This window comes from Gobio gobio (assembly GCF_949357685.1).
Source record: "Gobio gobio genome assembly, chromosome: 6".
Taxonomy (NCBI): Eukaryota; Metazoa; Chordata; class Actinopteri; order Cypriniformes; family Gobionidae; genus Gobio; species Gobio gobio.
In genome coordinates, this window is record NC_137102.1 from 17,644,916 (window position 1) to 17,672,684 (window position 27,769).

General features: G+C 39.7%; 3 protein-coding genes across 6 annotated transcripts in view; 2 read left to right on the forward strand and 1 right to left on the reverse strand.

Moving 5' to 3' along the window:
• The window catches only part of zfyve9a (zinc finger, FYVE domain containing 9a), a 40,433-nt gene extending 18,556 nt beyond the window's left edge, over nt 1-21,877 (forward strand). The window contains exons 3-19 of one of the 2 annotated variants that reach the window (XM_079818489.1): nt 1,863-1,969; nt 2,905-4,397; nt 5,456-5,555; nt 5,930-6,106; nt 7,163-7,326; nt 7,473-7,602; nt 7,831-7,953; nt 10,780-10,935; nt 12,559-12,783; nt 13,337-13,419; nt 13,528-13,632; nt 14,127-14,277; nt 15,218-15,298; nt 15,899-16,061; nt 17,693-17,798; nt 18,016-18,192; nt 18,639-21,877. In XM_079818489.1, the coding sequence (XP_079674615.1) occupies nt 1,900-1,969; nt 2,905-4,397; nt 5,456-5,555; nt 5,930-6,106; nt 7,163-7,326; nt 7,473-7,602; nt 7,831-7,953; nt 10,780-10,935; nt 12,559-12,783; nt 13,337-13,419; nt 13,528-13,632; nt 14,127-14,277; nt 15,218-15,298; nt 15,899-16,061; nt 17,693-17,798; nt 18,016-18,192; nt 18,639-18,800 (3,666 nt within the window). In that variant the 5' untranslated portion in view covers nt 1,863-1,899 and the 3' untranslated portion in view covers nt 18,801-21,877. The remainder of the gene's footprint in view (nt 1-1,862; nt 1,970-2,904; nt 4,398-5,455; nt 5,556-5,929; nt 6,107-7,162; nt 7,327-7,472; nt 7,603-7,830; nt 7,954-10,779; nt 10,936-12,558; nt 12,784-13,336; nt 13,420-13,527; nt 13,633-14,126; nt 14,278-15,217; nt 15,299-15,898; nt 16,062-17,692; nt 17,799-18,015; nt 18,193-18,638) is intronic. The other variant, XM_079818490.1, reaches the window with a different exon arrangement.
• The window catches only part of LOC307127360 (uncharacterized protein), an 866,317-nt gene that overhangs the window by 41,253 nt on the left and 797,295 nt on the right, over nt 1-27,769 (forward strand). The window lies entirely within an intron of this gene.
• Nucleotides 22,176-27,769, reverse strand: part of cc2d1b (coiled-coil and C2 domain containing 1B) — a 33,936-nt gene continuing 28,342 nt past the window's right edge. For all 3 annotated transcript variants that reach the window (XM_079818498.1, XM_079818497.1, XM_079818496.1), the window contains exons 23-27: nt 27,099-27,198; nt 26,784-26,874; nt 26,460-26,582; nt 24,197-24,235; nt 22,176-24,112 (exon numbers count right to left, since the gene is read on the reverse strand). In XM_079818498.1, the coding sequence (XP_079674624.1) occupies nt 24,224-24,235; nt 26,460-26,582; nt 26,784-26,874; nt 27,099-27,198 (326 nt within the window). In that variant the 3' untranslated portion in view covers nt 22,176-24,112; nt 24,197-24,223. The remainder of the gene's footprint in view (nt 24,113-24,196; nt 24,236-26,459; nt 26,583-26,783; nt 26,875-27,098; nt 27,199-27,769) is intronic.

Here is a 27,769-nt window from a genome sequence, read left to right on the forward strand (position 1 = left end):
AAACACACAGAGCGGCTCTGGAGATGACGTTTGTGCGTTCATTCTCATATGAGATGGCAGAGATCGAAACATGCGACCGCCACGCCCGATTCAGAGAGTGTGTGTGTTTGTGTGTGTGTGAGTAAATTAAACCGCGTGTCTGCACCATTCATTCACACAGAGACACGCAGGATTCATATTTAAACAGTCTTTTTGCAGTTTAATATTCACAGACACTAGTCTATATCACCAGATGCGTTATCAGGTACTGAAATTAGGTACCGATTGATTTAATGTGAATCGGTACTCTGTAGTACAAAACGTAATTCGGTCAGTGCCCTTAAAAGTACAGAGTTCAGTACCCAACCCTAGTGCTGGACAATCGATTAATCGCATCCAAAATAAAAGTTTGTGTTTACATAATATGTGTGTGTACTGTGTATAATTAAAATGCAAGGGATAATGTATATCCAGCCGGTTGTTATCGCAGAATAAACCCCGACAGAGGGCTGAAGGGGTTTATTCTGCGATAACAACCAGCTGGATGTACATTATCCCGCTTATTACATGGCTACTTGTCTCAAGTAAATTAGACACAAAATATTGTCTTGAGTTTAAATATTTTATTAGCTCTTCCGCGAAGCTTCCGCAAAGAAAAACAGTTCCAAACTGATAAATAAGATAAAATAGGCCTAGTATTGTTTTTGAGCCATGTAACCTTAATAAATAAGGTTATGACTCTAAAAACTAATATCCTAACTCATATAATTTTTTTATATTGTTAAAGACAGTCAGTAATAAAATAAGAACAAATAATCAAATTACGAGCAAAAGCACAAATAAATACAGCAGAACAAACATATACAAATAGGTCTAAATTAGATTGTCAGGTACAAAAATAGTAATCAAATGTAAAATAATTTTATGCAGACTATGCAGTGATATATGTCACTGCATATAAATATAGATTAACCTTAAAAAGTTATTCAGTTAAGTGCAGTGAGTGATTTTTTTTGTCTTTTGTTATCTCGATATTTATGTAGCCAATGACGATATTTTCCGGCTTTCCATGTGTTCACTGTTATACGGTAGGGGGCGCTGTAGTGCATTTCCTGGACGAGAACAGAATCTCCTGATCAAAACACAAAACACGTAACGTTAGTCTTACAAAAACGTGATTTTCTCAGCTTTATGCTCAAAATGTTGCTTTTTCATGAAACTTGCAACATTCAAGTGTTGATTCAAAAAATAATGTATGAAGCTGGAATAAAACAGTGGGTCTGTTCTTTCTTTTGATATATTGCATGTTTAGATATTCATACACGATATTCTGTGGGCCATGAAACTTGTGAAAATGACCATAAATGCTGGCGGTGACTGGCAAATTTCATGTTTACGTTCATTTAAAAGACCTAACCGACTATGTTTACGATGATTCTCAACAAGACAGTCATTTTGATATAATTTTGTGTGAATATTCGCATGCTGTGAGACACGTGGCCGTGCTTATGTGTGCTGTTGCTGCGCTTCGCGAGTAGCAAACTGAGAGAGACTTTCTCGTCTATGAGCGCTTGAATATTTAAATTGGCAGGGCTTGAAAATGAGCAAATGATCTACTTCTGTGAAGATGCAGCTCTGGCCCGAGTGTCTTTCACGCTGGCACTGGACCATTGAGCAATTCTTGTTGTCGACCGTAATTACAAATCATTTTTGTCATTCATTCAGGGGGTAGGGGTATCAAAACAATGGTCGGGGAAACACTGATCAGACTTTAACAGTTCACTGTACTTTTATAAGGTTTTAATTTGTTAACATTCTGTGTTCCTGTGCATGTGGAAAATATTGTATTTACGTGCTTATGAAAAAGGCAACTTCCCTTTCAGGTTCACACATCACTTGGCAGGGTGGAGTTCTTGACCCATGGAGAATTACTTCCAGGCTGAGGCCTTTAACCTGGACAAGGTGCTGGATGAGTTTGAACAGAATGAAGGTAAGAGAACTGCTAACTTGCAAAACTTTGAAGGAATATAGCAGGAGCTCTGACAGTCATGTTGTTCTGAGGCCGTACAGCAGAACAAAATATATTCTCAGTCTCAGCACGTTTACATATCTTCAGATAACCCACTTCGTCAGGTGAATTAGAGCACAATGAACTGAACGCAGAGTAACACAGGTGCTGATATAAATGGAACAAATGTTTGCCACTGTCGAGCTGCCCACAGCATGGCTAGCATAAGCAGGTAGCTATGCTGGTGGCAGCAGTCTGTGGTGTAAATGGGGTCAATTGAATTAGCATTTCCCCTCAGGACTTCTGCCTCTTCCTGATTTTCCTGAACACTGTTTAATTGGTGTCACACAGTCAAGCACATGTAATTTACAAGGTTAAGGTTATATGTGCATTTTGAATTATATCAGGAAATTGCTATTAGTATTATTTTGATCACGGTTCTGGGCTATGCGGACAAATTGACTTTGGAATTTATTGATTGCTTTGTCCTGTATGTCACAAAGACCATTAAAAGCCACACAGACTTGCCTCACACACAGGCACCCTCTTAGTGACGCTATTGAACAGTGGAACAAATGTATATCCCCGCTCCGACACTAATCTTGACAGATTAATGGGGGTGAAAGGAGACTTTAAACTATTAAACGGCCCCAGAAGAAAGCTGAATGGGGAGGGAGAGCAGTGTGAGTATGTGTCTGCTTGATCACGCTTGAATGTATGTAAGAGAAAGGGAATGCCTGCCCACATTCCAAAACATTGACGTTTCAGTTTGACAGATGGATCCCAAGGCGATGACCAGATTGGCCCACTTCCTCAACATTTTCCAATCTTGCCTGACCTCATTTCTCAATTTATCTTCTGTTTGTTTCAATCTTCCCAAACAGGAAGCTAATGAGCTCTTTTTTTCGTGCTTTTAGATGAAACAGACTCACCGACTCTCTCAGATGCCAAATGGACTCAGATTCTGGCTCCGCCGTCACACCTCCTTTCCTTGAATCCGGCACTGACCCACTCCGACCTCAGCCCAAGGGACAGCCCTATCGGCTTCAAGCCGCTTCTGGATGCCCAGATGTCAGATGGCCCCTCTTTGGCTGAGGTCACCAGGTTAGAGGGGAAACAGGGGCTGGGGCAACAGCCAGAGGGCAGGAGCGAAGAACGGACAGCAGATGTTCATAGTCCCCCTCTGCCCCAGCCCAACATTGGCAAGCTAGTGAGCACTGATGGGCACTTGGCGGACTTGCAAGACTCTAACAGCGTGGTGCTGGAAAACGGTTATTCAGATAGTCCTGATCATAGCGGCCGGTCTGATGTCCTTCTGGCCAACAATGATGAGACAAGTCAAGCTGTTACAGATCATAAAAGTGTTAAGGACACTGGTCCCTGTGAGCTTAAGATGGAGCAGAATGGTACCGATGAGGGAAATGGTGCTGGTCTTGATGAACCTGGGAATAGGCCACCTGTTTTAAAGAATGGTGTTAAGATGGAGGCAATCAAGCCTGAAGGTGGTTCACCTGTCCATGAGGTCAGAATGAGGGACTGTAATCTGGTATTTCCAGAAGGAAGTAATCCCCAGAAAGGGGAAGCAGTATTGCACAGATCGGTGAATGGTGGCGGAGAACTGGATTTTGAGAGGGAGAATCATGAGGGTGCCTTTCAGAATGGTGGACTGGTTGAGAATGAAAGTACAGGGGAAGATACCTGGGTGTCAAATCAGGAAGTGAAAGAGAAAACACTAGAGAATCACCACAAAGGGATTCACAGAGACTCTGAATCATCAGGGGTGGAGAAGTCCCTGTCCAATGGTCTAATTGTGGACCTTGATGGAGATGCACACAGCCAGCCAGCAGTCCCTTCAAAGGAGGACTCTGTGACGGAGGAAAAAGAAATGGAAGAGAGCAAACAAGAGTGTTGTGATCCTGTTCGAGGACTGGAATGTGGCAGAAAGGGGAAACTCAACAACAGCCGGCTGCAGCCTGTCAGCATTCCCTACGGTGGTGCTCGTCCAAAACAGCCTGTCAGTCTGAAGCTGCAGATTCCCCAGCCTCTCTCGAGCCAAGTTAAGAATGAATTTGGCTCTACTGGCAAAAACAAGAACCTGGAGCCACAGAGTATCACAGGAGGCCTTGAGGCGTCTTGTGGAGTAACCGAGTCTGGGATTGTTCGAATGAATGGAGAGCATGGAGAACATGGAGAGCATGGAGATGGCTCTTCAGGCTTACTCATCCCATTTGAGAGTCCAGACAATGATCTCCAGGCAGGCCAGCAAGGAGCCTTCTCCAAGAAACCCTTTAGCTCCTTGGGGGAAGTGGCTCCAGTTTGGGTTCCTGACTCTCAAGCTCCCATTTGCATGAAGTGCGAGGTCAAGTTCACTTTCACTAAAAGAAGACATCACTGTCGGGCTTGTGGCAAGGTAAAGCCTTTTTGTTCATAATTAAGTGGTGTTTTTTTTTTCTTTTTTTTTTTAGTTTATTCAAATCCATAATCCGAGTATTTAACTAACAGGCTGTGACTCGTTTGTGGTAAGTCGTGCAGCTTTTTGAGAAGTGGTGTGATGTTGCTTTTCTAAGCAGTCAGGCTTATGTTGCATTTTGGCTCTTTTAACTTCGCTCTTTTTCTCAGTTTCAGGCAATTTTTGGTAATTACTAAAATACCTTAGCAACCACATAGCAACATTACACCTTAATAACCACATAGCACAGCATTGGCAACAGGCCACAACATCCTTACATTGTGGAGGTGAGTTTTGCATGGGCAAGCAGTCTTCAGAAATTAAAAATCAATTATTGGCTTCTAGCGAGTTGGAAGCTCAAGCGGGATACAAGTTTGTCTCACCTCCTGCAGAGCAATCGGTTTTTACTTTCTCTCATGATGTTGTTACTATTTAACATAACATTTTGATAGCCATAACACTCTAAGGCTGGCATCTTCTGGAGTTTAAGGCAATTTTTGGATAAAAAAAACACCCCTCTTTCATTCTTAATCAGTAAATGCGACAGACCCTCAACAGAAGAGGTTGAGATCCCTGACCTGCTCTGAGTCAGCTAGTGGGACACTGACTTACAATGAGAGAGCAGAATTTCAAGGAAGTATGGGTAATTGTCGGGCAGCTCTAAACCTGTGAAGCTGTCAGATTCCTTCAGGGAGAAATGTTTGTCGATGCAGCACTCAAAAATAACTGCCAAGACTGCTGGAATAATGCCTTAATTTCCCTTGGTGATAAACTGCTGCATCATTGATGACATTTTCACAGATATGGGCTGTAAAGAACAACTGGAAAGAACTGAGTGAAAATGAAATGTAGCTGTGGTGCAAAATGGTTTAATCTGACAGAACTGTGATTGTTCTAGACCACGTCCTTGTCCCGAGAACTGGTCTGGTTCAAATAGTTTCTTTCCATTGTTTTATTATATCATTTTCTGGAATGGATTTTTATAAAAGCAAATGTGTTTGTGATGTGTGTCTGGCCAGGTGTTCTGTGCTGCTTGTTGTAGTCTGAAAAGCAGGCTGATGTACATGGACAGGAAAGAAGCCAGGGTTTGTGTTACCTGCCACCGTGCACTTATGAATGGTGAGTGATATGAAACTCATAGGAATAGTTATAAATTCCCCTCTATAGGCTGGGAGATTTTGTACCTCAAAATTTCCCAAATTGAATCACTTAACCGGTGTTATGGTTACATTTATACCCTTTTTTGGTAATAATGTACTGTAGTTTTCATTAATACATAATCTTTATGGAGATTTTTTTTTTTGTGAGTTAAATTGAAGTCTTTGTTTTTGCGCAGGTCAGAGAGAGTTTTTGACATTTTTCCAAGACTTTAAGGATTATAAAGAACAGAGTAACTTTGTTTCCAAGTAGCTTTATGCTGAGATTATCCAGTTAACACTTGAAATTAGGGTTTTACTATGTGTATAACCAGATTCTTTGAACTCACTCATTAGCTCAAGCATGGGAGAACATGGGAGGTGGTTGCAACCAGAGCCCAAATCCCAACAACCCAGCTGAGTACTGCTCCACAATTCCCCCTCTGCAGCAAGCCCAGGCATCAGGAGCACTCAGCACCCCGCCACCAACTGTCATGGTGCCAGTTGGTGTCCTTAAACAACCAGGGTCTGAAGGTAAAGTCTGTAGGATATTGATAAAATGTTAAAGGGGCTATATGCAACTTTTTCCCCAAAATAAACGTAACAATAGCCTTTTTATTTTACCATTTATGACTCAAACATCTCCTGATGAGCATACTGACACCTTGTCCGCTCACAGTGGGTGCACCTATAAGCCTGTATTCTATTTTTCCTATTTTCTGGCGGGTCGTCTTTTCCCGCGCTGTCTGCGGATGTGACGTCACCACCGCTGCGAGAGCGAGCAGAAAATGAGAGCAGTTCTGTTTTTTGGCCACAGGTGTCAGTCGCGAGTTTAAATTTCAGAAAAATGCATATAGCCCCTTTAATAGTGGACTTTTCAGCAGTGTTCAAGGGCTCTTTGGGGTCACAACCCCTAAACTTAGTTCTAGGTCTGTTTGGTGGGAGCTTCACTTACCCTACCCCACTGGTTCCCAAGCCTGGTCCTGGAGTACCTCCAACACTGCACATTTTTGATGTCTCTCTTTTCTAACACACATATTTGAGGTCTTGGAGCTAATGATTTAAATCAGGTGTGTTTGATTAGGGAGACATCTAAAATGTGCAGTAATGGGGTACTACAGGACCAAGATTAGGAACCACTGCTCAAACCTAATAGTGCACTAACTTCTGCTGTCATTTCCTAAAATTCTGTCATTATTGACTCACCCTCATGTCGTTCTAAACCTGTTTGAATTTCTTTCTTTTGTGGAACTTAATAAAAATCTCAACATGATACAATGGAAGGCAATGGTCACCAAATCTCTTTAGGGCTGTCATGATATCAGATTTTTACTACATGATTATAGTGGCCAAAGGAATTCGCAACAACAAATAATCTCCCTCGACATGAATTTGTTCAGCAGTTTGTTCACATTGTGTCATTGTCTTCTTATTTTGTGTTTTATTGTGTTTAATTTTTTTAACATCATGGTTATGGTCAATACCAGTATAATGCGACACCCCTAGTTACCAATTTACAATATCTTCTTTTGTGTTTCACAGAAGAAAGTCATACAGATTTGAAACAACATGAGCTGTTCTTACTTCCAGGTTCTCTTCCTCGAGAGCAAAGAAGGGTTTGGTTTGCTGACGGTATTCTACCCAACGGAGAAGCTACAGACTCTTCTAAAGGGCCGCCGGCAAACCCCAACCCCTCACAGCCTGTGGCAGAGTCCCAATACTCAAACAAATCCTCAGGAGCCAATGCTTCTGAGGTGACAATTTACTTTGTTCCATTAAACCTCGATAAACTGTTTCAATTAATCTCTAATATGGAGTTATTTTTCAGGCATAGGCTCATTTCTGATAGTTGTGCTTATCCCGAGACAGTCTTAAATTTGTGTCTTTTCTGCTGCTGTAGACGACCCGTGCCACTGGAGCCCCGACCGCTAGCCCTGTGGGCAGCTCTCTCAGTCTGATCCCAGAGGACGGACTTCCTCCCATCCTCATCTCCACAGGCATTAAAGGAGGTACGGGAGGCCACATCACAGGTGCTTGCCCATCCTCACCATTCAGCTGTCTCCACTATTGGTGCTTGTTTGTGCATGTCCGTGTGCATGTATCTGTGTTTCTGCTTTTGTCTCCACCACTCATGCTAAGGGAGGGTTTTCATTGGGTTGGTTCCTCACCTGGGTTGTATGAGAGGAAAAGTGAACAGAGTCTGTCATTGATAAGTTTGTTGCTAGTTAACGTAATGATATTGTATGTCTTGTCTGCAGACTATGCTGTGGAGGAAAGACCTTCTGAGATTGTGCTGATGCAGCAGCTTGAGGAGGGCGGCCCTGATCCCCTCGTGTTTGTCCTCAATGCCAACCTACTGGCCATGGTCAAACTGGTCAATTGTGAGTGAGCCATTCCTCGCTAGATGTTCTCTATGGTTTAGATTTAGTATAATGCTAATGGAGGGAATTGTTTGGGAAATGCTCATTCATGGTTGTTTCATCAGCTATGGGCATGTTTGTAGACATTTCTTATTATTATTTTCAATGTTGAAACTATATTTCTTTTATATTTCTTATTTAGACTCCAAACTTTTGAATGGTAGTGTATAGAAACCATTTAGAAACAATACATATCTGTCATTAATTACTCACCTTCATGTCGTTCCAATTCCGTTAGACCTTCGTTGATCTTCGGAACACAAATTAAAGGAACACTCCACCGTTTTTAGAAATAGGGCTTATTCAACTTCTTTCCTACATTTAGATATGTGGGCAAATGCATTTTTGTCTCAGTGCATGCATTGTTTTAGTTTGAGAGGGTCGCCGCTAGCTTAGCTTAGCATAATGAATGGAATCCTATGTTTCCAGGTAGCATGTCCCGACTAAAAGTGATCCAAAAAAACAAACAAAAAACACCTAATTACTTCTTGTGGCCTGCGTATTCACAACAAGTACAAATAGCGATGCAGATTAAGACTAGGCGATTTCCTAGGCAGATATTGACTTGGGACTATATTATGGGGAAGCACAGGCGAAGCACTGCTACTTGGGCGCAGAGATACACGCAACACATGAATCCCATAATTTCCGCCAACATACCGCCGTGAATAGTAGCTGGCTATTTTTCATACAGTACATGAATGGCGATGAACATTGCTGATTTTGTGAGAGACGAAGAGGGTTACTTCTTAGACAGTCAAGATCCAGAACCATACCTCTATGAACCAGAGTTTTCAGAAGAGGAGCTACACCAGCGTGCTTTGGCAATAGAACGACAGGAGGAAGAGGTTGCGATCGCTCAACAGCCGGAGGACGTGAGGATGAGAGCCAACACGAACTGGTGGTGTGAGTGTGGTGGAAAATGTCACTCTATGCCGACTGAAATAGAGTGTCTGTGCTTTGGCGAGTGGGACAAGTTACTGCCATCGATGACCAGGCTCAACGCATCAGATCAAGATGAGTGTGCCCGCAGTTGTGTCACAGCTACCGAGGATTTCACGGCGTTGATCCATCCTGCAGTGCTCGATTTTTTTTTCCGGTGTGATAAAGTGAACTGGAAAAACGCCTCACGCCGGATGGACCCAATGGACAGCTGTCCACACAGTAAGTGATTATTTTAATTACCATGTTTGCTGTAACTGTAACTTGTCAAAATAAACAACCCAAAAGATAAGACACTCGGTGCAGGTCACGCCGGTATGTTATACTTTTTTCCCGTTTTTTTGTCGCGTTGCACGCCGGTATGTTGACGGAAGTTGTGGGATTCATGTGTTGCATGTATCTCTGCGCCCAAGTAGCAGTGCTTCGCCTGTGCTTCCCCATAATATAGTCCCAAGTCTTAATCTGCCTAGGAAATCGCCTAGTCTTAATCTGCATCGCTATTTGTACTCTTTGTGAATACGCAGGCCACAAGAAGTAATTAGGTGGGTTTTTTTTTTTTGGATCACTTTTAGTCGGGACATGCTACCTGGAAACATAGGATTCCATTCATTATGCTAAGCTAAGCTAGCGGCGACCCTCCCAAACTAAAACAATGCATGCACTGAGACAAAAATGCATTTGCCCACATATCTAAATGTAGGAAAGAATAAGCCCTATTTCTAAAAACGGTGGAGTGTTCCTTAAAAGCTACACTGTGTAACTTTTTTTTTTGTTTATTCTTAGCTAAAAACACTTAGTTCTTTCAAAAATATATGTGCTCATTAATGTATATTTACTTCTTCAAGCAATAAAGTATTCTCGTAAGTTTATAATATGCCATTGAAAATACATACGGGTAAGGGGTTCGAATGCGGGTCGCCATGTTGCCCCTCCATCTTGAAAGTACATTAGCCAAAGAGGGACATACCCATAAATTCAAGCTTCGCCTTTCGCGTTTTAACACTCGATGGCACCGTGTCGAATGTGGACGAGGCCGAACTGGAAGCCATGTTAATCTTGGACTAAATCGGCCACCGTAGGAGTTAAAACGAAATCGGAATTGAGAGGAACAGAAACTAATATTCACTGGATGGTCATATACCTTTTCATCGCTAGATGGGGGAAAATATCACACAGTGTAGCTTTAAGATATTTTTGATATTTCGAATGAGCGGCGGGAATACTTTTTGTGCGCACAAACAAACATAAATAATGACTTTATTCAACAATTTAATTCTAGCCTGTACCACACTCCTAAGCAGTTTACATTGTAAATATAGTGCGTAGGAGACTGGCACAGGATAGAACAAAACTGTTGAATAAAGTTGTTATTTTTGTATGTTTTTGCGCTCAAAAAGTATTTTCGTCGCTTCATAAAATTAAGGTTGAACGCACATGGACTATTTTAACAATGTTTTTACTACCTATCTGGGCCTTGAAAGTGTTAATTTTACTGCTGTCTATGGAGGGGTCAGAAAGCTCTCAGATTTCATCAAACATATCTTCATTTGTGTTGTCTAAAGGGTTTGGAACGACATGAGGGTGAGCAATTAATGATTAATTTTGGGTGAACTAACCCTTAAATGGTTATGTAAATATGTTCTTAAGTTAAAGAAACATCCATTTATTAGTTAGGTAAAGTTGTAGCATTTACTAATCTTTCATTTTCATTTGCAAGATGTGTAGTTGAACGTAAATGGTAGCTGTACGTTTTGTAGCTATTGTCATTCTTTTGTGAAATTGCAGAAAATTGCTAAAAAATTGCCCATGAGCCATAACAGTCTTTTGTGCCATCTTTGTGTGAAGATGTAAATAGGAAGTGCTGGTATATGACAACAAAGGGTATGCATGCCGTGGGCCAAGCAGAGGTTGTAGTGCTTCTACAGTGCCTCCCTGATGAGAAAACCATTCCCACGGACGTCTTCAGCCACTTCATCCAGCTGTACCGGGAGGCTCTCACAGGTAAACTGATACGCCTCCACCAGGGGTCCCGTTCTGGTAAACTGATCCAGACAAAATGAGAGCGTGGCCTACATAGATAAAATTAGACCTTTCTGCCAGGAGGCCCTTAAAGGTAAAATGAGGCTGCTGGCCCCGGTGGCATTGAGGATCCACTTTAGCAGAAATTGTTTTCCAGACACAATCCTTGTACTCCCAGTCGTACTTCAGGTCAGTGGGTTCTGCCACACAACAGCTCCCATGTCTTCTTACTCTGAAAGCATTCCCTGTTAGCCAAATGAAGGATGCGTGCCAGAAGTGTGGAGGCCAATTCAGATGTGTTCAGTGAAAGAATGTTATCTGTCTCGCCAGATTCAGTGTCCGTCAGCTTACATAGTGGCTAATGCTGAGAAACTCTCATGAGCTTTTTTGTCCTTTTGAAGTGAAACATTATGATCTATAGTCGTTAGTACTGTTCTAAAACCTAGTAAGCTTCATAAATGTGAAGGCTTCATTGTTCTACAAATTTTTATGGTTTTGTGGTTTCATTTTTAAAAGGAATTCATGCAATCAGAAATTTCGTTTCCCATGCTGATTCCGCATCAGGTTCAAATTGGTCACGTGAATTTGCAGTGTTAAATAATAGAAATATGTTTGTGTGAGCTGTGCTTCATACATCACTGCACTATTGACAATGGACCATTTTTGCCTGTGAGATTTCTCAGAAGTGTGTCACTCATATGACTAGACCTTAACACACTACATAGGCAGCAGTTCTGTATGCCACACAAATGGTAGTACTAGATTAGCACATGTTGCTAAACTCATGATACTCTAATAAGCATAAAATATTGACAGCCTATTTGTAATTAGGTGCAACTATTCTTCTATTAAATAAAATATATTCATAATTGACATTTCATTAGTTTGTTTTCTTTCTCCCTATTTTCTTTGCACTGCTTTCTATTATTGTCTCATAACTGATACATACAAAATTGATTTTATCTTAACTTTCGGTACAGTAACAACTAAATGATCGCTAGACTACAACAGCTCGAACATATTGTTATTAACAACATTAGGTTACACTTTATTAGGTAACACTTTATTTTACAGTGTCCTTGTTATGTATGTTACATGTACTTACCATAGTAATAACAATAAATTATGCATAATTACATTCTACTAACCCTCAACCAAACCCTTATCCTACCCTAACCCTATAGTAAGTACATGTAGTTAATTAATATTACTTAGTAATTAAATATATAATTACACTGTAACAATGAAACCTTAAAATAAAATGCAACCCTTTATTTTAAGGTGTCTGTGTTACAGTGTAATTATACATTTTAGTTGTAATAATAATAATTATGAACTACATGTACTTATTATAGGGTTAGGAATAGGATGAGTGTTTGGTGTAGGGTTAATTGCAATTATGCATAATTTATAGTTATTACTATGGTAAGTACATGTAACGTACGTAACAAGAACACTGTAAAATAAAGTGTTACACTGCATTATTATTATTAATTATGGTATTTACATTTCTGCAAACTTGTTTAGCAAAAATGTTTTAAAGTTGATTTTCACCTTTTATCTAAGTAGAAAGCTTGATCTAATCCCGCACTTTCTTTTGTGCAGGAAATGTGTTAAGTCACCTGGGCCACTCCTTCTTCACTCAGAGCTTCCTGGGCAGCAAGGAGCACGGCGGCTTCCTTTACATCAGCCCCAGCTTCCAGACCCTGCAGGACCTGCCGTTGCCTAACCCGCCCTACCTCTTTGGCATCCTGGTGCAGAAGTGGGAGACCCCCTGGGCCAAGGTTTTTCCCATCCGACTCATGCTCCGCCTAGGGGCGGAATACCGATGTGAGTTTGTGGTTTGATGTTGAATTTGAGAGATGCCAAACGTTGAAAGATGTTGATTGTTCCTGTTGTTTTTATTGTATCTTTGACCTCTTGACATGGTGACGTGCACACTTACAGAATAGTGCGCATGTTAGGCCCCTTTCTGATGCCTTTGGAAGAGCTGTTTAGGAAACAACAATGCAGAAAATGTCTTTATCTGTGCTCTCTTCTCATGCAGAGAATTTCTCTGCACTAATTCGTAAGCACTGCCTCCTGTGGAGATGGAATATATTAATAATGTGTTTCCCGCTGAGCTTCTCAACTCATGAATCCTCATCCGTGACATGCAAGCATTCTCACTTAGAATCCACCATGTACTGTTCTAGTCTCATGTTTAACCGGGGTGTGTGAGGACTTGGTAAGCACACAGGCACCCGATTTTTACATTAAAGTAATTGCCGTATTACATAAAAGGGGTATCTGAGTGTGAATGAGCTTATTGTGAGCTGCTGGTTTGAATAGCATGACTTGTTGTGGTAGCCTTGTGTGTTCTTATTATGCACTTGTGTTGCAGTCTACCCCTGCCCACTGTTTAGCGTTCGCTTCAGAAAACCCCTTTTTGGAGAAACCGGTCATACCATCATGAACTTGCTGGCAGTAAGTATTCTTATTTCACTTCTTCTTCTGCATTTAGCACATGCCTTGCTGTCCATATGAACCCATGTCAAGAAATCTGATGCCGTTTGACTTTTCCCACATCTACAGGACTTCAGAAATTACCAGTACACGTTGCCGGTGGTGAAGGGGCTGGTGGTGGACATGGAAGTGAGGAAGACGTGCCTCAAGATACCGAGCAACCGTTACAATGAGGTGAATGAAGACAAGCACATGGAGAACATGCCGTAGAGACGCCATAGCAAAACATACTTTTGGTTGTTGTATGGAAACTTTTTTCCAATAGAATGCATGGAAAATGTATTTGAGATTTATGTGGAACAGTGCGAGTAACAGCGAGCGTAGCAGATTCATGACAAATGTCCCATGAAACAAGGAAGCATGAAGCATTGCTTCAATGCTTCATCCCATGAAGCATTGACAACAGCTTGTCTCCGAGTCCTTTTTTAAGTCGTTGAAGACTTTTGGTATTTAGCTTGTGTTTGAAAAGCATTTGACAGAACAGAACTTTGACATAGCAGGGATTATTTAAAGCCTTGGCTGCCTTGTGTCTTACTCTCTGCTGTCTTTAAAAGCTGTCATTCACTCATATAGGACTTATAAACCCTTAAAAACGTAATTAAGCTTTAGGATTATGCATAACTTTGGAAAGTCATGACAAGATTTCTTTCGGCTTTCTCTTTTCTCAGCTCATGAAGGCAATGAATAAGTCCAACGAGCATGTGCTGGCAATGGGCGCATGCTTCAACGAGAGGGCGGATTCCCATCTTGTCTGTGTTCAGAACGATGATGGTAACTACCAGACACAGGCCATCAGTATTCATCACCAGCCTCGCAAAGGTGCGGCACGATTACTTGCATTTGCAAATTAAACCTTGAAGCTGCACCCAAAGATTTCAAATAAATGCAGCCTTTGTGAGGATAAGAGACTAAATATACTACTAAATCCTAGGGATGTGACAGTGAGGAAATTTTCCCACCGGTTAATTGACGTGTGACAACACCGGTAATACCGGTATCACCAATGTTTTTTTTTTTAAATCGCTAATTCTAAACCGAAAGTAAAATGCGCAAGCATTTATAACGGAGCGGAGCAAAGTGCAAACTGAATTCCTATGGAAGTTGAGCTTCAACAGGAATGAACTGAAAACGCGCCAGTGGACAGGCACCGTGAATGACAGTGTGGCCGTGAATGAATGACAGTGTCGCCGTGAATGAATGACGGTGTGGACGTGAGCATTTTACTTTCGGTTAAGAATTAGTGCCAATTCGGGGGCGGGTTGCATGAATGGTGGGTTCATTAGCCTATTATTCTTAATGAAAAACACAATGATGACAAACTCACTTAAATGGGCGCTTTTACATTTTACGTTTTTACATCTTGTGAGTCAGCTCCTCGCTCTCATGATAAATGAAATCGGACTCCTGCTGCTAGTCTGTGCTGAGAATCTCGTTCGGCTCACGCTTTATTAAGCAGACACATTCAGTTTTTGTTTGTAGTGTCTGTTCTGCCTGAACACCGGTAACACTGGCAACACAGACTATCGCAGCAAGCCTACTAAATATTTTTAAACGGTAGTGTACGGCAATGTAAAGTATGAAAATTAGGGCTGTCAGTCGATTAAAAGAAGTCTTCTAATTGTTGATTAATTAATTAAATTAAAGTACTTCGGCAAAAAATCTTAGGACCCCTGAGTCTTGTATCATTCTAAAAAATGAATGTGTAATATTGCACAAGGAAATTATGTTTTTGATGTATTATTTCCTTTTTTTCTTCCAGTGACTGGTGCCTCCTTCTTTGTGTTCAGCGGGGCATTGAAGTCTTCATCAGGCTACTTGGCTAAGACCAGCATTGTGGAAGGTACAACAGAAGACATTTGCAGCCTCTTTCTCTAAATGTAGGACATCTGATCCCCCTAGAACAATGTCTAAACTGGACATAATCTCCCTTTTAACGTTTTTGACCAAAGTCCCTGTCAGGCAGAATTGTACTTTTTGTACATCCTGATTCTAATTTAAAGAGCTTTCTATTCAGCAGTTAAATAGAGAGGTGTTTGGACTGTTGGTCCAAACTTAATTTTATGGCCTGTCATATATACTTTCTAATAGTCGGGACAAGCATGAATAATAACAAAATTAATTGCATCACTAATTGAACCTCCAAACATGATCACAATTCTATCATTGTATCAAATGAGACTAATACTTGATGATATCTTATTTTTTTTGTAGGATTATAAGCTATTACTTTTAACTATGCCACTTTATATCACATGAAATCATTAAAAATGCCTTTACTGTGTATGGGGTGAATAGTGACAGTCAACAGAGAGTCCCAGTCAGGCTGAATTGAACTTTTTGTACCACCTGATTCTAATTAGTAGTGCTTTCTACTTAGCAGTGTAAAATGTTGTGCAGATTTATGTGCTCACTGTAGTAACGCTGAATGCTTGTCCTCCAGATGGCGTGATGGTGCAGATTACAGCTGAAACAATGGAGGCTTTACGGCAAGCCCTGAGAGAGATGAAAGATTTCACTATTGCCTGCGGGAAAGCTGATCAGGACGAGAACCAGGAGCATGTCCATATCCAGTGGGTTGATGATGACCACAATGTCAACAAGGGGTAAGCAGACAACTAAAACGGACTCTTTCACTTGACAGGTTCACCATTCCCCAGCTGCAAAGGGGGGACAAAATTCATATTAATGTCTATGTATTTCGAATACGATGTCATTAAAGTCCCTGTTTGTGTAATGGTCAGGTGTCCCTATATTTGTGGTTTGTCCCTGTTGGTAAATTCTCACCACTGCTGACCCAGTTGCCTTGCCATAACAATTAGGCCTTTGTCAAAGTCGTTCAAAGTCACTTTATTCCTGCCCATTTCCCCTGCATCCAACATAGTGATTATGAGAGCTTACTTACAATCTAATCTACACAGACCTTAAAGGAACACTATTTTTGAAAACAGGCTCATTTTCCAACTAATAAGTTGAACGTCCAATTGCCAACGAGTTAAACAGTTGAGTTTTACTGTTTTCGAATCCATTCAGCCGATCTCCGGGTCTGGCGGTAGCACTTTTAGCATAGATCATTGAATCTGATTAGACCGTTAGCATCTCGCTCAAAAATGACCAAAGAGTTTCTATATTTTTCCTATTTAAAACTTGGGTGCAGTAGGCGCAATGATATTACGCAGCACCTGAAAATAGGCTAACTTCCGTCAACATAAACGTGACAACCTGCTTGCACAGGGAGCGTGCTAGGGACTATTTTCAGGCGCTGCGTAATATTACTGCGTCTGCTGCGCCCATGGTACGGCAGCAAAGTTCCTTGATTATTACGCAGGAATGAGAGTAAAGACCAATTTTCAGCCTACATCACACTGACGTCACACAGGTTCAACTGCGCATGTCTTTTGCAAAAGACGATAGGGAAAATGTTATAATGTATGAAACGCATTGGTTTAAACCGTGCTTTAGGCTATACATATAACAACAGTTGAATTATTTCAGCAAATAAGCAGTTCAATTTGATTAAATGTTTGATTACATTGCTGATACTGAATGAAAATAATGACAATTTTAAAGTTTAAGATTAAGTTTCTCTCTCTCTCTCTCTCTATATATCTATCTATCTATCTATCTATCTATCTATCTATCTATCTATCTATCTATCTATCTATCTATCTATCTATCTATCTATCTATCTATCTATCTATCTATCTATCTATCTATCTATCTATCTATCTATCTATCTATCTATCTATCTATCTATCTATCTATCTATCTATCTATCTATCTATCTATCTATCGATCTATCGATCGATATATATATATTAGGGGTGGGAATCTTAAGGCACTTAACGATTCGATCCGATTCCGATTCTGGGAGTAACGATCCGATTCCCAAAACGATTCTTTGGCTGGAGCACTGTTTGTTGTGCTTCGTGGTGCAGCCTGCACCAGCTTGTTTTTGTGACATCGCTTAGAGCATTTTTTTAATATGTGGCCTTGTTAGGAGATGATCAACGGTATTTTCTTCCCCTGTCATAATGTTTTGGCTCATCAGTGTGTGTGGTTTGTATGTATTTATGTGTGTGTGTGTAGCATTAGCTGCTTTTGTGGATATCCCATCAAAAAAACCTGTTTACAATGGGAAATATTCAATCCCAGGTTCTTGAGCTGGGTAAATGCTGTTGTCCTGTCATTAACAAAAATCCTTCTCATCTCACCCATGTACTTTTCTTGTTTTAAGAGTGATCAGCCCCATTGATGGGAAATCCATGGAGTCAGTCACCAGCATTAAGATTTTCCATGGCTCGGAATATAAAGCAAATGGGAAAGTCATCCGTTGGACAGAGGTATTTATTCATTATCTGTCATTATTTTAACGTTATGAATTCTATTGTAATGACATTTCAAATCTGTACGACTTTCTTCTGTGAAACACAAAATAGATGTATTTTGAAAAATATTTTTTGACCATACAATGAAAGTCAGTTCTAGTTACTCGTAGTATGGACAAAAAATAAATTTACTCGAGACAACTGTACATTTTGCTGTACTTTGTTTGTTTAGGTGTTCTTCCTGCAGAGCGAGGACCAGACCAATGGCCTGAGCGATCCTGCTGACCACAGCCGGCTCGCCGAGAACGTGGCAAGGGCTTTCTGCATGGCCCTGTGCCCTCACCTCAAACTTCTCAAAGAGGACGGCATGGCCAAACTGGGCCTGAGGGTTACATTGGACTCTGATCAGGTTACAATGATAGCTCACATTTAATTGTTGCTTTCTGGCTACGTCTACATTAATCCGGATACATTTGAATCTTTTCTCTCCGTTTGGGCCTTCTGTCCACACTGAGACAGCGTTTTTGTCCTGCGAAAATTTCTGAAGATGCTCTCCAAAGGGGATACATTTTAAAACACAGTTATAGTGCGGACTGTAAAAGCTGAGGTATAGACCATGGAGGGATATTTTGCTAATAAAACGATCGTACCAGAAGAATAGTGTGCAGACTTTATTATGTCTGGTCTCTCGATTTAAGCATTTTCTGACTTTACAGTGCGGCAAATTTTGGAAAATGTTTTAGTGGACGGAATGTGTTTTGAAACAAAAGCGCAAAAATGCATCCAGATTCATGTAAATGTAGCCTCAGTCAAGGAAAGATGACTCCTCCAGACTTACTCTGAAATGTCTTACAGGTGGGCTACCTAGCAGGTAGTAACGGTCAGCCGCTGCTCCCCCAGTACCTGAGCGATCTCGACAGCGCCCTCATCCCAGTGATCCACAGTGGGGCCTGCCAGCTAAGTGAGGGGCCTATGGTGATGGAGCTCATCTTCTACATCCTAGAGATCATCTCTTAAAAGGAGGGAATCCGTCCAGCCTCAGACTCATGCCTCACACCAGCTCGAGTCCCTCTCCGCTCGCTCTCTTTCTCTCTCATTTGCACTTCAAAGAGCCTGAAAGCTGTGCAGGAACAAGTCCTCCATACCACCTATGCACCATCTCCACTGGGACGCCCTCTGCCCAGCTCCGCTGAATGTGGTGCTCTCTTTCTTTTCTCCTCACCTCTCAACTCCACTGTGGAAACCATTGGCCCTGTCGAGTCAAAAGGGGTGGCCACCCTGAATTCGATCTCTTCAGAACCGTTGTAGCAACACTAAGCTCCTGAAACACAAGAGGGCGCTCTACACACTCAGCCCTGATGGAGACTTTCCAGATGTTGATGTTGGCCGAGAGGGGAACTGTAGAGGGAAGGTTTGTTCAATGAAAGGGTTTCTGGTACACAGTGCCTGGGCCTCAATAAGAAACGAAGAATGAGCTTCGGTTTCACCTCTAAGCTTTATGAATCACCAGATGCTTTATTTCATGAATATGGACCTTGTAAAACTGCTCCAAAGCTAAAACAATGTAGCTTCCTCAGATGGACTGCTTGGCATGGTAGCGGAAAGATTGCGGAACAGTATTAGGAATGTTCAAGATTGAGTTACTGTTACAAATGTCAAGAACGGACCTCTGTCACAGACTATTATTATCATAAGACAATATGATCGAACAATAATTTCAGGCGGCTTTCAGGAATTCAACTACAATTTCAAGTTCCACATAATGGTAGGTTTCGACATGACGGTCTCAGTCCAATAAAGCTTTTATTTTGGATTGGTTTGGACCGTGATAGAGGATTGTTACCGTTTTTCTGGGCCGCTGCATTTTAGCATCCTGTCCCATCTCTTCTCTCACCCTTTTTTAGTGGCCCATGTTCATATAATGTTCCGCCAATGTTTTTTAACATGTTATCATATAAAGGATTGTGTAAGGAATAGCAATGCAGCGCAAGGGATATTAAGCCATCATTAGGAAATAGAAGGAGAGAATAAAGAAGAATGGAATTACTGATATTTAAGTATTATCCAAAGATGAATGCTATATTCATCGATTTTGGTATGTGGTTTGGAAGCTCTTAATTCAGCTGTTAGTTGGGTTGGGGTCATTAACTCCGTTAGTTTCTCACAGTGTTAAGGTGTGGTCACATTAAAGGGATTTTGTGAGCAAATAAGGTCTATTTTTCAAATTGTAGTGTTATATGAAGCACAGCTCACGCAGAAGTCACTTTCAAAACAAGCAACTTTCTGTTGGTCGACATGGTGAATCCGTGTGACCACCTGGAGTCTATGAGTAACGTGTGGGGAAAATCAAAAATCTGATTGCGTGGATTCCTATAGAAATGACTGGATTTTCTTTGCGAAAGTGACCGCACTTTTAAATCATGTTTCATGTCTTTCTATAGAGATGCCAATACAATTATCAGTATGCTTTAGCAGGGCTCCAGACTGATACTAGAATAGTCGCAAATGTGACGAAATACACATTTGTCTGTGCTCCTAAACGTATTTGGTGTTGGAGAGAACTTGTTTAAATGTGTATGCATTCTCTTGCAAAACTTTTTGTTCCCCCTTGGAACATCGTTTTTACTCTCAAAACGTTTGTATACTATAAACTATATTTCAATGCTTTTGTGATGCGAGTGAATGCAAAGTTTTTCCATTGAAAACAATACTAATGCGAGAGAACGCAAGCACTTTGTGCATGAATGCAGTTTCTTGGGGAACGCAGTACTTTTGCGAGAGAACGCAAAAGCAACACCAAGCTCCATTGTTTCATATCATTTCGCGAGGTGCCGTTAATTACAACGTTCTTGTTTTTTAAACTGTGTTTAAGAGTATTTGAGAGTTATTGGATTCAGTCAGTGAATCATTCAGAGCTGTTGCAGAGTTAGCAAATGTTACTAAACTGCAAATCCGTTCTCAATTATGAAGCACTTTGCGGTTTAAGTTTGTTAGTCAGTCTGGAGTCCTGCTTTAGATAATCAGGAGATTCCCTTATTCAGCTTGTTGTATTTTAGACTGATGTAATGTGGTATCAGAATCCTTGAGAACATTTACTTCATAAGTAGGACATATTATTTTAATGAACTTTTTGTATTGGTTTTTCACTCACATGGAGAAAATCGATTAACTACAACAGTTGGCCAGTGAATTATGGAGCTCTTTCAAAACGGAAAAATACAGAGCTCTTGGAATTTGGGATATCACTGTGGATCTCATTTTAAGAGAAAGGGCAAATTTGCCTTAAAATTTCATGAACTGTTACATCCATCAATCAAGACATTCCAAAGGTCAGCTAGATTGTCAATCATATCTAAACTGATAGAGACATTGTGACCTCAGAGTGTTTTAACAAGCCCTCTTAAACCAACTAATCATTAAAATGTCTTCAACGGAAGTAGTATCTTGACATGACAATCAAACTATAGTTAATCTTCTAGTCAAATACAGTAAAGGTGGGATGGGTTTTGCATAATGACGGTCAGATATGGTTGGTTTCATCAGATGGTCCACGCATGAATGAGGACAGCAGCTGATATGAAGATCCACACACAGCAAGTGAACCTCGCAGCCCTTTATTAGCAGGCCATCAGTTGAGACAGAAAGCATGTGTTTCTGGCTTTTGGTGAAGAGCGCCGGCAGCTTTGGAAGCATACTGTTCATGAAAAATAAATGGCATTACATGAAGGCTGTATTGTCTTCCCATAAAAATGGTTCAAAACAGCCTTTTGTTACTACCTGCATCCACCTTTGTCATTGTTTTTCTAGATGTGCATTATTGTATATCTTGACATTTTCTATATTTTGTTAACCATAGCCTTTTTCCATGTTTTTTTGTTTGTTTAGTTTTTTTGGCCGGCCCAAAGTGTAACAGCATGCATGCTGAAACATACTATTGGTTTGATCTGTGATTAATCACTGTTAAAACCTGACATGGGGGAATGGAAATAAATTTGCAATGTATGAAAAGCCAAAAAGAAAAGAAAAAAAAAAATACAACCTTTCTTTATTGTACACTACAAATGTCAATAAAAGCAGTCTTTATCAAACCTGTCAAATATACAAAAACATCATCGTTGTACATAAAACTGAAAACAAATTTTTATATTAATAGTTTCCATTCAAAGTTAAATAAAACAATCCATTTCAATTGATAAAAATCAGGAACTACAGATCTTCGTTTCTCTCATTTAATAAAACATTGACAGATACACAAACTTGGTGTGAAATGAAAATAAATTATATGGCAGATTCTGCAGGGAAAGATGCATTAACAACAGCATGACTAAACTGGTACATGGTATGTGTAACATGACCAGACACTTGATTCAGTTTTTTTTTTTTTTTTTTTTTAAAGATAAACCTTGCGATGAATGAAAGAACCGTTTGAGGAATCAACACTGACAGCGCAATTTAACCAGGACAAAGCTCGATCTGAGACTGGAAAATGTGTTAAACCACATGATGGGAACTATAGAGATAGGAACATCTAACTGAAATGAATGGACAGTGTAAGCTCTAGATCGCACATTGTCCACACCTAAAAGCCGAATGTCAGTCGAATCTTTGCAAATTGTAATCCAACACACCACAAAATATAAATGGGGCAAAAATGAGGTATTTTTGAACTTGCAAAGTAAATAAATGTTAGAGCTAAGCCTTTTCTGAGGTCTTCGCTGTGGCAAGTGAAATCAAAAGTTATCGTTTCTAAATATAATAACTTAAAGGGATAGTTTATCCAAAAATGAAAATTCTGTCATTTACTCACCCTAGAGTTGTTTCAACCCTGAATTTCTTTCTTCTGCTGAACACAAAAGAAGATATTTTGAAGAATGTCGGTAACCAAACAGTTGATGGAGTTGTATGGAAAAAATACTACGGAAGACAATAGGGCTTATAAACTGTTTGGTTACCCACGTTCTTCAAAATATCTTCTTTTGTGTTCACCAGAAGAAGAAATTCATACAGGTTTGAAACAACTTGAGGGTGAGTAAAAGACAGAATTTTTCATTTTTGAGTCAACTAGACCGCAATGTAAACATTGGCTAAACGTGGTTAAAGTGCCTACTAGGAGCGACCCTAAAACAGAACAAAGACCGCCAAGTGCAAAAAGAGCGGTAACGAATAGATTTCTCATAAATTATGTAAGGGACTTTTAATATATTTACAAAACAATGCAGAATCGCTCTAAAATCTACCTTTGCTGACTTACGGTATATGTCAACTGAACTAGATTATAATACCAGTTCAAATCTAAGTGATTGTCAGCAAAGTGCTGAAAAAAAAAGCTTGTTTAAAGGAGTAGTTCACTTTAAAATGAAATTGACCCCATGATTTACTCGCTCTCAAGACATCCTAGGTGTATATGACTTTCTTATGAGGTGAGTAAATCATAGGGCAATTTTCATTTTAAAGTGAACTACTCCTTTAAGCTTAAATTTACTGGGGAACATTTTTTTTAATTTCAACCATTTCCAAACATGGTACCACTCGCTCATTTACCTACTGAAGCAGATATTAAAAATAGACTATTCAGAGCAGTTGATGAATACTTCACATCTGGTTAAATTAGTAAAAGCTGGTTTATGGCTTTAATGGTATTTATAAGGAATATAATATTCAACAGCAGTTCTTTAGCACGGCCTATCTGTATCAACAATAGGATGTAAACAAGTTTTGAAATGTCTGACAGAATGTTTGGGATTCAAACGCAAACCTTTTTGCATAGCTGATCGCGTATAACTAATTTGCATAGCTGTCATACATTAGTATTGGAGATATGACAGGAACAGGTTCTAGTTTAAGGGAAACAGATGAAGTCATTCATCTTTACTGCAGCAGCAGTGATTACTTTGGCATTAGTGCATAAGTGCATCCCAGAGCAGAAAAAAAGAAAAAAAAGAAAGTTAACTCTCATTGGCTTCAGCTCCATGGATTAATGTAACAGTTGGGGTGAAAGTTATTATAAAATCAAAAGGCAATCTATCTCAAAAGGCCCATTTAAAAGCCATATCAATCTCATGCAAGTGCACATTTTCCCGCTCCTTTTATTAATACCTTCTGTATTTTTAATAACCACCCCAACTGTTACATCCTGGTCCAACCTCTTTTACCCTGATAAAAACGAAGCTAACGGCCTCTGTCAGTGACCATGTCTGCCTGTGAACGGAGCACAAAAGTGCGAGTTCTTCACGATCTCCATCACTTTTTACCCAAGGCTAGCAGCACTGTTGAGCTTTCAACGTCCATACCTTCACCCACTCTGAAAAAAACGCTGAGACTTCCAAGACCTGAAAGACAAATCCACTGTAAGGTGAAGTGTGACAGGAATGTGATAATGTATCTGTCATTAGAAATAGGGAAAACTTTCTTACTTTGTAAAGATGAAATCACAGTGTCAGTTACAGCAGCACCTAACACAAACAACAGATGACAGTCACAACCATATAACTCAGGTATAGGACTGTCAGAATCATGAAGTATTACAGTAGCTATGTTTCCATCCAAAGTTGTAAATTGAAAGGAACAGGGCAACTTTTTTGGGACTTTAGCTTATTCACCATATCCCCCAGAGTTAGATAAGTCCATACATACCATTCTCATCTCCGTGCGTGCCATAACTATCTGACGCACCCACCGCTAGCCTAGCTTAGCACAAAGACTGGAGGTAAACGGCTCCAGCTAGCCTACTGCTCAAGTGACAAAATAACGCCAATGTTTTGATGTATATAGTTACATTGTGTACGAAGACCGACAGAAAATGAAAAGTTGCGATTTTCTAGACCGATATGGCTAGGAACTATTCTCTCATTCCCGCGTAATAATAAAGGTGTTCGGGAATGTAATCGTGTGAGAAACTTCTGGGAGCTAATTATGCCCAACCATTTTGATGGCATTTCAGAATGACTACACCAACATTTGAGATGCTGTGAAATGAAACTGGTCCACTGGTTATTCCAGCTATCCAATCACATCCTCTGTTTAGGAAAAGTCGAGGGATTTATTCAGTAAATGCGTTTCCGTAGTAGTTTATGCGCATGTCTTATCAGATAAAAAAATTATGATCTGCCTCAATTGAGCGCATATTTTTTTTTAAATGTATGTATCCTAGGGCTGTAACGATTTGACCAAAAATAAAAATAAAGGTTCTAAATTTCGGTTTGGATTAGTTTTCGGTTAATCGTCCAGCCCTAATGTATCCTACCGTTTTTTATGCAATATCCCAAAATTGGCATAAAAATAGAAGGATGGAAACATAGCTTGTGTTTAACTGAACCTGGAATAATACAATAAAGTAAAATACAATAAAGTATTATTGTAGAATGACATTAATAATAATAATAATTAAATTAATGAATTTATTACTTTTCATTAATTATTATTATTATTACTATTAAAAGGTTTTTGGTCCACTTTCCATTCACACTGTTGATTTATGAAACCTAGCCAACCGGAATATTATTTAATAGATATATATGAATTATTCAATTATTAATATTATATTGTTGTTGATAGTAATATTATTAATCATTTTTATTATTAGTAATAATGTTGATATTCAATAGCAATATATTTCTGCTGGTCCAATTTAAACACACAGGCCTTTGTTTCACAAGAAACACATTTTTATAGTGTTTTTAATATTTCCACTCATATTTCATATGAATACATTAAGCTGGTCTAGCATCTCTTTAAGCATCTCTTCCTCTGTGTCATTAACTTTGTATGATGCACCTTGAATGTCCTCAAATGTATCTTAAAGGGTTAGTTCACCCAAAAATGAAAATTCTGTCATCATTTACTCACCCTCAAGTTGTTCCAAACCTGTATACATTTCTTTGTTCTGCTGAACACAAAGGAAGATATTTGGAAGAATGTTTGTAACCAAGCAGATAGAGCAACCATTAACTACCATAGTAGGGAAAAAATACTATGGTAGTCAATGGTTGCTCTATCTGCTTTGTTACAAACATTCTTCCAAATATCTTATTTTGTGTTCAGCAGAACAAAGAAACTCATACAGGTTTGGAGGGTGAGTAAATGACAGAATTTTCATTTTTGGGTGAACTATCCCTTTAATGTTACAATTTTTTGCAAGTGTGACACTAATCACTTTTAACTCTTTCCCCGCCAGCATTTTTGATCATTTTCACAAAAGTTTCATGGCCCTCAGAATATTTTATTGTATGAACATCAGAATATGCAATATATCAAAAGAGAAGAAAAACTAAAACGTTTTATTCTAGCTTTATGCATTCGTTTTTATGAACACTTGAATATGGATACGTTTCATAAAAAAAAAGCCACATTTTGAGCAAAAAGCTGAGAAAATTGTGTTTTTGTCAAAGATTACATCTGGATCGGATTCAGAACGATCATAAAAACATAGATGGAATAAATCGAGTCCATCAACACCCCTAATGCTTACATTGTTCAGAAGATGCGTAATAGCGCCCCCTACTGTATACCAGTAAAAACACGAAAGCTGGAAATTTCCGTCAATGGCTGGGAAGCGTTGTCTCACAAATGACAGAAATTGTCATCAATGGCAGTGAAAGAGTTAATAGCAAGACAACAGGAAGCAGTGAGTCATTGAGCAGATTGTTCATCACGAGACACAAGCGCAGTAGCACTAACCTGTGGCTCCTCTAACACCACCCATCGTTCTGTGACTGTCTGGAGGTCCTGCCCACCCAGTGGCTCTCTGAGACGCACCTTCACCTCAAGACGACCGCCTGTGGCCTTTCGCCCATCCATAAGCTGCACACAAAAATGAGGCCAATGCCATGAACATACATTTCCTTCACAAATGGAAACAGGGTGATGTTAGGTTCATGGGTGTGAATGTGCCATTTTAGCTCACGTTCATCTGTTAAACAAACACGTTTGCTTTCACAGCTGATGTTTGCACTCTCGTCTCCAGCTCCTACGCACATACTATTCAAAAACAGCCCCACTCACCTCCACAATCTCTCTCACTTCACTCTCAGCTTCCAGTTTCTCCAATTTGAGGTGGGCTGTTCCTACCGGCTTGTCGCTCCTCAGGAAGCCACTGTCAAAAGACAAAGAAGTCAGTGTGAAGCTCAGATCCACCTACTCACACTGACCCAGCATGCACCACAGCAGTCACAGAGTTCAATCAGGGCAGCACTGGTCAGATGTTTATCTTGACCTGTGGGTCTCTCTAATACAAACAAAACTTTAAGAAACTGAGTACTATAATTCTAGTAAATATCCTAAAATTAGGATTATTAGGAGATAATGAAGAACACTCACCCTTTGTGCAGCACTTCCAGCTTCAGGCCTTTAGACTGTACAACTCTCCTGAAGCCACGGTGGTTACGGTTTATGTTCAGTTTGAAGTTCTGGTTATACTCTGCCATAATTCAACACGGGGGTAATAAAATATTAATTACATGGCTTTCTATAATTCATTCTGGTGTCATGCAGTCAAATATTTTTGTATAATGATCACTAAACTGTATATTTGTCCCAGCCAACTGATTTCCTGCATACTTATGTTAGTTTCATTTTATTTTATGGTCTCCTCACATCATAAAATCAAAATTTTTATATATTTGTGTATATTTATTTATTTGTCTGTTAAGCATCGTGTATAAAGCAGGATAATACAGTCAGATTAACATTACTGCATATACACTACCAGTCAAAAGTGTGTAAACATTAAGGTTTTTTAATGTTTTTGAAAGTAGTCTCTTAATTTCACCAAGGCTACTAATACTATAAAATATATTTACAATTTAAATCAACTGGTTTCTGTTGCAATACAATTTTAAAATGCTATTTATTTCTGTGATGGCATCATTACTCCAGTCTTCAGTGTCACATGATCCTTCAGAAATCATTCTAAGATAATTTCTTATTATTATCAATGTTGAAACTATTACTTTTATTTAGCAAAGGCACATTAAATTGATCAAAAAAGA